This window comes from Coenobita brevimanus, chromosome 13 (assembly GCF_032717465.1).
Source record: "Coenobita brevimanus isolate Jiangsu-jjx chromosome 13, ASM3271746v2, whole genome shotgun sequence".
Taxonomy (NCBI): Eukaryota; Metazoa; Arthropoda; class Malacostraca; order Decapoda; family Coenobitidae; genus Coenobita; species Coenobita brevimanus.
Genome location: NC_136966.1, coordinates 38,010,817 through 38,021,517, shown reverse-complemented (window position 1 = coordinate 38,021,517; position 10,701 = coordinate 38,010,817). Strand labels below are relative to the sequence as shown.

The 10,701-nt window shown below is 41.4% G+C and overlaps 1 protein-coding gene across 1 annotated transcript in view; it reads left to right on the top strand.

The window, feature by feature from the left end:
- Positions 1 to 557: 557 nt before the first annotated feature.
- The window catches only part of fwe (calcium channel flower), a 211,924-nt gene continuing 201,780 nt past the window's right edge, over positions 558 to 10,701 (top strand). Inside the window, exon 1 of the mRNA XM_080285184.1 lies at positions 558 to 700. Within this exon, the coding sequence (XP_080141310.1) occupies positions 619 to 700 (82 nt within the window). The 5' untranslated portion in view covers positions 558 to 618. The remainder of the gene's footprint in view (positions 701 to 10,701) is intronic.

Sequence of the window (10,701 nt, the reverse complement as noted above, 5' to 3'; positions counted from 1 at the left end):
GAAGATAGTGGCAGTGTCCATCGAAAATGGTAAGTACAGCATATTCTCCAAGTGTAGGTTTTATTCACCATCTTTGATTATCACGCCAGAATGATTTATACAGCCAAGAAGACACTGTAGAAGCCCCTTCCCTGATGTTTGTGTTGAACCACCGAGGTGGTTGTCATGGTAACGACGTCATACTTCGGCTCTCCGTTAAATTTGCTGGACCGAAAGTTTCAGTTCTGTGGCCTCTGACGTAATGTTACGAAAGGCTTGATTTTCAAACTTTGTTCTCTAAGGGTAATATTTAGGTTCGCTAGGAATACATTATTACTTTTAGCAACAACCTACCAAACTAATGTGATGTATAGGATTTGATGGCGGGGGGGGGAGGGGAGAAAATAATTTACATCTTTGAAGTCTGTTTCTAGCTTGTATTGAATTATTGACATATGAAATTTTAGCATGTCATTGTTCAAGGAATAAAAAGTATGTTAAGACCAATATGTGATCCTGTAAATTCCGTCGTGTTACTGTTCGGCCATTGTGTTGTCAGCTGTCACTGCATCGACGAATCTGGTGGTCTGTAGAAGAGTTCGGATCTAGTAGTTTATATATTCTATAAAACCAGTCAGCATGTCAACCACACCACAGCAGCAGGAATTGCCATGGTGGCAGAAGTATCTGGCAAGAGGACTCGGATGCGGAGGAGGCATCAGTAAGTATAGTATTGGAAAGGGAGTTATGTTACTTTTCGTTGTACGCTGGTATCACAACCTTATGGATCTTTTAAGGAATAGAATGTAGAGATAATTAAGAAGATTGGTTGATTGATATATTTATTGTTGTAAAGGTTTACAGAGTACTTATACAGCAAAGAAGGTGTTTTATGGCAACTGTCCATCGAACAAGTACCGTACGGTATTGTAGTTGTAAGGCATGATGTTAAAGTGAGATACCCACCAAACCATCTACCTGTAGTTTTATGCTCGACCAGTTTTGGCTTATAGGCAGTCCTTACTTATTATTAGTGATAAATGTATTATTGATTGATGACTGTATGTTTTACTTATAGCAACAGATGGACCTTACCAATTCAACTATTATTACTCCACTTTGGTTTCTGTATTTTTTTTTTTGTTCGCTTTCATGGTGGTAAACACTTGTTTTCTGGTGAATTTTTTGCCCCTTGTTCTTATCATCATGTTCCTGATGCCTTACAGATGTTTATAATGGTGGGTGCACTTGTTAAAACTTAGGTTACGTTAGGTTTGGGTAAATTGTTAGGTTAAAACCTACAGTTAGGAAGAGGTACTAAAAGGCGACTTGGATGTATGTTGGAAGTGTCTGCTATTACACTCAAGAAGCATTACAGCAGAAGGAACCTTCCTAAAAAACAACAGGAAAAGAAATTTAATGTGAAACATTAATTTACCACCCCAAAAATAACCAGAAAAATATGAAAGACCATCAGGAGGAACTGGTTTAGTAAGGTGTTTTTGCTGTGCAAAGTAAAGCATATCTTTAACATATTATTATTCATTTTTATTATCTATTATTATTGTTACTTTGAAAGTGCACTCTCACACTTCGCTGAATTCTTTGGTCAGTTTATTGTTCCAAAAGTGTGCATTTTGGCTGTCCCTAACAGTAATTGGAACTTTCTTAGGGAGGGTTTGGGGCTCCCCAACAGATGGACCTGAATTGACTATCATAAGAGGATTGTTGTCTAATGCATATTTTTTATTGACGATTCAAAGTCAGGTACCTGGTGTAATGTTGCCGAGATAGGGACCAGTATACATCCCGTAAAGAAAATAGCTCATTTATACATTTTGAAGAGACTATGATTTACTGTACATGGATACAAGGCAGCTTATTGGAATTTAGGTGTTGGTGTTGGCTTAAGGGCTGTCGCTGGCTGAAGGCCAGGAGGAGCCCTCCCGGAAGCTCGCAAAGAGAACTCTTTGGCTAGAGACAGTGTGGTAGTCCATCTCCTGAGGAAGACACTCATTGATGAAGGACTTGATATTGTAGCATATGGCTCAGGCCTGCCCTATCTAGGATGAAGAAGTCTGTGACTCCTACGGCAACTAGATGATCTCTGAAGATGGTGCAGATGTAATAGAAACAAGGGTACTGGTAGTGCAGTATGAAAAGGTTATGGACTCTTAGTTTCTACACCACTGGCAGTAAGGGTCCGGGACAAGTCTGAGGCAGTGGAGATGAGAAGCCAGGCCAATGTGTCCGATGCACAATCTGGTGAGTGCTACATCCATGATACAGGAAAGTGCTTGGGTCCAAGGATGATTAGAAGAATCTTTGCAGTATGATCTAGTGCTGTTACTGATACAATTCACCAAACTGATATATCACCGATATTTGCATTTTTTTCTGATTCCGAACCAATACTGATATTTACTGTCAGTATCAGGATATCGGATATGGACAGAAGAAACACTTAAATAACTTCTACTGAAGATTTAGTTCATTGTTTTGCCAGGTTTTGTGTGAATGTTGTTACCTTGACACAGTTTTGAAGCTTAATAAAGTCGTACTGAAAACATTGAAGGTTCAGAGTAATAAATGGGTGAGTAGGAAAGGAGGAAAAAAAGAATGAAAGAAAAGAACTGCAGGTTGAAAGCAGCATGTTGAGAGTGTGGTATACAGTGCACTGTTGGTGTGTAAGTGTGGTAACCATGTGGGTTTATGTACATAAGTAGTGTACTGCCCAGGTTTCACTACCATACAGCATTACACTTCTAACACATGCTGCAACAGCTTCCTGAACTTCCAACCACTTCTTACCCTAGCCACAGAGCTAGCTCCAGCCCCACCTCCAGCACATAACATGTCTCCCAGATAACAAAACTGTTCCACACAGTCAAGAGACTCACCAGCAAGTTCAATCCTTTCACATTAGACAATCTCCACCTACTCCCCCCGACACAGTGCACACATAAAATCAGCATTATCTCAGTCTACCTTTAATACCACTACATCTCTTATGCACACATCACAAACACTGCACAAGATGGAATTACTTCCCGTGCCCTTGTGACAAATCGCACATGATCACTCTCCCTCTTCTTTGACAGTACTGCCACCAACACTAGATATCATCATTTATGTTTTATCAGCATTCGCTCCTAAGCCTTTGTTCCCCATACCATCTCTCCACTTCCTAAATCTTTCCTCTGCCTCCCCTCATTCTCTGCAATCAACACCAAATCATCAGCATACAACATCTCCCATGGGAGTCCATTTCTGACGTCGCGTGAGAGGGCTTCAGATACCATGATAAACAAGTGGCTCAAGACTGACCCCTGATGTACACCAGGATTCACAGAAAGCTCATCACTCAAATCTCCATTCACTCTTACCTGGGTGTGAGTACCCACATACATGGCCATAACCACCCTAACCAGCTACTTCTCGAGCCCTGGTTTTCTCATTGCCAACTTCACCACCTCTCTAGGGACTCTGTCAAATTCTTTCTCCAAATCAACAAAAACAAAAAACATTTCACTTTCCTTTCCTACATATTTTTCCTGAAGCTGTCAAACAATGAATGTGGTGTCATTGATCCCCCTGCCTGGCATAAACTCAAACTGCATCTCATCAATATTCACTGTTTCTCTAATCATACCTTCTAGAACTCTCTCCATTAACTTCATTATCTGATCTTAAAGCTTTATACCCATATAATTTCCTCTTTCCAAGGCATCATCCTTCTGCTTGTACACATTTACAGTTACACTATTCAGCCAGTTATCAGGGACAACACACTCATATGTAATCATATTTATCAGTTCAGTGACTAACCTCATACTATATCTCCTGAGGCAAACATTTCAGCAGTCAACCCAGACACACCTGCTGCCTTCCCCTCCTGCATCCTACCTATTGCCTTACTCACAGTAGCAGCATCAATCAAAGGACAAGGGCCAAACACTGGATCTGCTGGCTCCAGGCCTTCCCTGTCCCAGTCAGACTCCTCATTCAACAACCGGCTATAATGCTCTCTCCGTGCGTCTTTAATATGCCCACTGTTCACCACTACCTTTCCTTCATCATTCTTCACACACTGCGGGCCTATAATATCCTGATTCTTCCTCTTCACCCGATTTGCCTTTCCACACGATTTAGGTTATCAAGTAAAAGTCTCTGTGACTCGGACTTCCCTGTATACCTCTCTTTTAGCCCTACGCTTGGCAGCCAAGTATTCCTCCTTGTTACCACCCTTCATACATTCTTGGAAAAGCCTTCTTTTCTTCTTAACTGCAGCTTCTGCACCCTCATCCCACCGCCAAGTTACTTTATGTCTTGGTGGGCCTTTTGTCCAGCCACATGCTGCATCATTAACTCTCAGAAGATTGTTTTGAGGGCTCTGTACCGTTCATTAATGCCTCTGTCAGCGGTTCCTCATCTTGCGGAAGTATATGCCGGATGCCATTGGTTAAAGTTTTAGGGAATGAGGAGCGTGTATAGCAACGCAGATTATTGGTATGTGACGTGGTGCAAGGAGTGGGTGATGAAAAAGAAGACTTATGCACCTAGGAGGAAAATATGGAAGTTGAAAAACCAAGCAGTAAGGGATGCCTTCCATAGCGAGATGAATAGAGTGCTGGCTGAACAGGGAGATGTGGACAGAATGAACAGTACAGAGCCCTCAGGACCAACTTCTTTAGAGTTATTGATTCGGTATGTGGATGGACAAAAGGCCCACCAAGACATAAAGTGACTTGGTTGTGGGATTAGGGTGCAGAAGCTGCAGTTTAGGAGAAAATAAAGCTTTTCCGGGAATGGAAGAAGGGTGGCAACAGAAAGGAATACTTGGCTGCCAAGCATTGGGCTATAAAAGAGGTTTATTGGGTGAAGTCTGAGTCATGGAGACTTTTTACCTGATAACCTAAATCATGTGGAAGGAAAGAATATGATTTTTAAGGTGGCCTATCAAATGAAGAGGGAGAATAGGGATAGCATAGGTGACCAGTGTGTGAAGAAGGAAGGAAGGGTTGTGGTGAACAGCGGGGATATTAAAGACACATGAAGGGAACATTACAGTTTATTGTTGAATGAAGAGTTTGACTGGGACAGGGAAGGTTTGGAGCCTGCAGATCCAGTGCTTGGCCCATGGCCTTTGATAGAAGCTTCTACTGTGAGCGGAGCAGTAGGCAGGATGTAGGTGGGAATGACATGAGGTTTGTCTGGGTTGACTGCTGAGATGTTGAAAACCTCAGGAGATATAGGAGTGAGGTTAGACATTGACCTGATACATACAATTATATATGAGTGTGTTGTCCCAGATGATTGGCTGAAGAGTGTAGTTGTAAATGTGTACAAGGGGAAGGGTGATGCCCTGGAAAGAGGCAATTATAGAGGCATAAAGCTTTAGACCAGATAATGAAGGTAATGGAGAGAGTTCTAGCAGGTATGAGTAGAGAAAGAGTGAATATTGATGAGATGCAGTTTGAGTTTATGCCAGGCAAAGGGACCACTGATGCCATATTCTTTGTTCGACAGCTTCAAGAAAAATATATAGGAAGAAAAGAGAACTGTAATTTGTTTTTGTTGATTTGGAGAATGCCTTTGACCTAGTCTCTAGAGAGTTAGTGAAGTAGGCAATGAAAAAGCTTGGAATCGAGGAGTGGCTGGTTAGAGTTGTTATGGCCATGCATGTGAGTGCTCACAGTCAGGTATGGGTGAATGGAGATTTGAGTGATGAGGTTTCCGTGAATGTTGGTGTGCATCAGGGGTCAGTCTTGAGTCACTTGTTGTTTATCATGGTATAGTACTTGAAGCCGTATCACGTAATTTCAGATATGGACTCCTGTAGAGATGTTGTATGCTGATGATTTGGTGTTGATTGCAGAGAATGAAAGGGAAGACGAGGAAAGATTTAGGAAATGAAGAGATGGTGTGGGGCACAAAGGCTCAGGAGTAAATGCAGACAAAACAAGAGTGATATCTAGGGCTGGGAATGGTACTGTGGAAGAAGATGGAGAGTGGCCATGTGCGATTTGTCACAAGGGCGTTGGAAGTAAATCCATCTTGTGCAGTGTTTGTGATAAGTGTGTGCATAAGAGATGTAGTGATATTAGAGGTAGACTGCGAGATAATGCTGATTTCATGTGTGTGGTGTATTGGGGAGAGCATGTGGATACATTATTGCCAGGTGTGAAAGGATTGAACTTGCTTGTGAGTGTCTTCAGTGTTTGGAAGAGTTTTGTTATTTGGGAGACATGTTATGTGCTGGAGGTGGGGCAGGAGCTAGCTCTGTGACTACAGTGATTAGTGGTTGGAAGAAGTTCAGGATACTGCTGCCTCTCCTGACACTGGGAAGGCTCTCCCTCCGTGCTAAGGGATCTCTGTATGCGGCATGTGTTAGGAGTGTAATGCTGTATAGTAGTGAGACCTGGGCAGTAAAGGAAGAGGTTATTTGCAGGCTCAGACGTACAGAAATGGCAATGATTAGGTGGATGTGCAGTGCATCCTTGAGTGCAAGGCTTGGAGGGGCTAGGTTTATGACGGAAGAGTTGTGAGGTAGGATGGGAGTGGAGTGTATTGGTGTGGTGATGAAGAGAGGTAGATTGAGATGGTTAGGGCATGTGTAAAGGATGGAGGATGATAATTGGGTGCAGAAAGTGAGAAGTGTTAATGTTGGGAGTAGGGGAGTGAGAGGTAGACCAAAAAAGACCTGGGATGAGGTCATTGAATGTGACCTCAGGGTTAAGGAACTAAATAAAGAAGCTGCCAGAGATTGAGCAGCATGGAGTGCTGCCATTAGGTGACCAAGGCCAACGCATGCAAGCATGTTGGAGCCTTCAAAAATGAAAGTGAAACACACACACACACACACACACACACACACACACACACACACACACAACAGAAGGATGGATGGACAGTATCTATTTAGATTTCAAGAAAGCATTTGACACAGTACCACACTAAAGACTTTTATGGAAACTGTACCATCAAGGAGGAATTTGAGGCAATCTGTATTGTTGGATGCAAGATTTTCTCATGAAAAGAGAAATAAGAACAGTACTAAGGGGAAATTACTCATCATGGAAAGAAGTGACTAGTGGAGTACCACAGGGCTCAGTGCTGGGACCAATCATGTTTTTAGTGTATATAAATTATATAGACAGTAACACTGGAAATGAAAGCTATCTAAATATGCTTGCAAATGATGCAAAAATACAAAGGAGAATTACTAACACAGACTTTTGTAAAGAGCTACAAGAAGAATTAAATAAACTTTGTGAATGGAGTAATACATCGCAAATGGAATTCAATGTGGACTAGTGTCATGTAATCAAGTTTGGTAAAAGTGGAAAAAGACCTGGTTGCGATTATACATTAGGAAATAGAACCATACACACATCATAAAGAGAGAAGGACCTAGGTGTGGATATCAATAACACACTATCTCCGGCTGACCACATCAGTGAGAAGGTACGGAACATGTATACACTGCTTGCCAATATGAGAATAGCGTTCACATACATAAATGAAGACATGCTAAGAAGGATAATAACATCATTCATCAGACCAACCCTGGAGTATGCATCAGTAGTCTGGAGTCCTCATCTCAAAAAACACATAGACAAGATTGAAAAAGTTCAAAGGGCCACTACAAGATGGGTACCAAGCTTAAGGGATCTAAGCTACGAAGAAAGACTAAATAAACTGAATCTACCAACACTACAGGAGAGAAGGAAAAGAGGTGACATGAATATGCCATATAAATGCATATCAGGGAAGGAGAAAATAGACATAAATGATTACTTAACGTATGGGGAAGCATCAGCATGAGGACACTGCAAAAAACTGCATAAAAAGAGAGGTGATAAAGATGTAAGGAAATTTAGTTTCCCAATAGAGCAATTGATCAGTGGAATGCACTACTGAATGAAATAATGTGTGCCAAAACAATTCACAAATTTAAGGATGTGTACGATAAATATAGTTTAAGATACGGGACAGTACGAGCTTGACTCATTCCTGTAAAGATATAATTAGGTAAGAACACACACACACAAAGGAAGAATATAAAAGAACAAGAAATGAATACACAAGAATACTTAGAGAAGAAGAAAGGAATTTTGAAAAAGGTATAATAGACAAATGCAAGGATGAACCCAAACTGTTTTATAGATTTGTTAATGGCAAACTGAAACAAAAGGAAGGAATCACCAAACTGAAAGTAGAAGGAGAGGTCTATAAGGATGCGGCAATGCAAGCAGAAATAATGAACAAACGTTTCCAGTCAGTTTTCACTAAAGAAAAGGAGCTTGTGGAAGGGGAGGGAGTGATTATAAATGTTCCGGTGATAAAAGATATAAAAGTGGAGGTACAAGAAGTGTGTAAATTACTGGAAACTCAAGATGTAAGGAAAGCCCCAGGACCTGATGGAATTTCTAATTGGGTACTGAAGGAATGCAGAGAACAAGTGGCGGATAAAATTCACAATTTAATCGTGTGCTCTCTGGAAGAGGGGAAAGTCCCTCAAGAATGGAAGAGGGCAAATGTGGTACCAATTTATAAGGGAGGAAACAGGGAAGAACCCCTGAATTATAGACCAGTGTCTCTAACCAGCATGGTCGCAAAATTGTGTGAGAGAATCCTGAAAGACAGATGGATAAAATATCTGGAAGAGATGAATATTTTGGCTGAATGTCAGTTTGGATTCAGAAGTGGAAGGTCATGTGTTTCTAACTTGTTGAGCTTTTACTCAAGAGCGATTGACGTGGTACAGGAGGGAGATGGTTGGGTGGATTGTGTGTACTTAGACTTAGAGAAGGCCTTTGACATGGTACCTCATAAGAGACTAATGTGGAAACTAGAATATATAGGAGGACTGAAGGGGAAACTTCTGGAATGGATGAGAGACTTTTTGAGAGACAGACAAATGAGGACAGTAATAAAGGATAGGATGTCTGGATGGAGGGAAGTAACAAGTGGAGTCCCACAGGGTTCGGTGTTGGCGCCAGTAATGTTCCTGATTTATGTAAATGATATGGTAGATGGAGTGAACAGTTATGCAAGTCTGTTTGTTGATGATGTAAAGATCTTGAGGAAGGTAGAGGTTGAGGAGGATTGTAAAATGCTGCTTGAGGATCTGGATAGATTACACGATTGGAGCTGGATGTGGGAAATGAAATTTAATGCAAAGAAATGTAAAATATTGGAAATAGGTAAAAGTACCAAGAGGCCATCATTTGATGGGTAACGAACCAGTCACAAAAGCGAGAGAAGAGAAAGATTTGGGAGTGCTGGTCCAGGACAGTTTGTCACCTGAAAAACACATTAACAAGGCAGTTAGAGAGACGTATAAACTGACTAATATAAGAGTAGCTTTTCATTATACGGATGAGGAGATGATGAAAAAATTGATAGTGGCCATGATTCGCCCCAGGTTAGAATATGCAGCAGTCGTGTGGTCCCCACACAAAAAGAAAGATATAAACAAGATTGAGAGAATACAAAGAACAGCAGCCAAAATGGTCCCCAGTCTGGCAGACCTGTCGTACAGAGAGAGGCTGGAAAAGCTGGATTTGCCTTCCTTAGAGGAAAGGGGAAAGAGGGGAGACATGATTGCTGTGTTCAGGACCATGGTGGGAGTAGATAAAATTGACAAAGAAGATCTGTTTGTATGGGATAAGAGAGTAACAAGAGGACACGGAATGAAATGGAAAAAGTCAAGCTGCTTGAAGGATATCAAGAAATATAGCTTTCCTTACAGAAGTATAGACTTATGGAATAGCCTGGACAAAGAGATCGTCCAGTCTAAAAACTTAAACGAGTTTAAAGCTAAATTTGACTTATTGAGAAACAGCGACGGAAACCCACGAGCATAGTACATTCCGTGTATATCACAATTAGGTATATTAGGTAAATACTTAAATGTTTGGAATGACTTAGACAAAGAGGTGGTGCATGAGAAAAACATTCATGTGTGTAAAGATAGACTTGATAAATGTGGATATGGAGACAGGACAACATGAGCATTGCTCAATTCCTGTATACTACAAATAGGTAAATACACACACACACACACACACACACACACACACACACACACACACACACACACACACACACACACACACACACGTGATACTTGCCCGGGCAACGGAAGCCACTCCCAGGTTCACCTCACACCCCCCTAGCCCCATCACAATGTGGTTTTAGGCTACTACACTCCACAAACACTCTTTTTACCTACCTTACACAGAGAGTTTTTGATGACTTGAATTCAGCTAGGTCACCACACAGAACACTCCTAGTCACAGTAGACACTAGCAAAGCTTTTGATGCCATCCCCTGCCACAACCTCATAAACAAAATATTCAACACAAACATGCACAATAACACAAAAAGATGGGTGGCAAACTATTTAGCAGTCAGATGTGCACATGTAACATTTGGCGGTCAGTCTTTGAACATCAGAAACTTCACAAATAGCGTCCCCCAAGGATCTGTTTTTCAATGCCAGGGCAATGGCCTGGCATGTCAACAACCCTGACACAGACAAAGGGCTGGTACTACAATGCCAAATAGATCATCTTTTCATACTGAATAATCTCCATCAACATACCTATATCCCACACCAAGTCCTCTTCCTCCCATCATCCCCAGATGTTACCTTTTGCTCCCCAAACCTCGCCCCCACAACATCCTGGAGAGTGGTCAAAACCCTTCGATCAG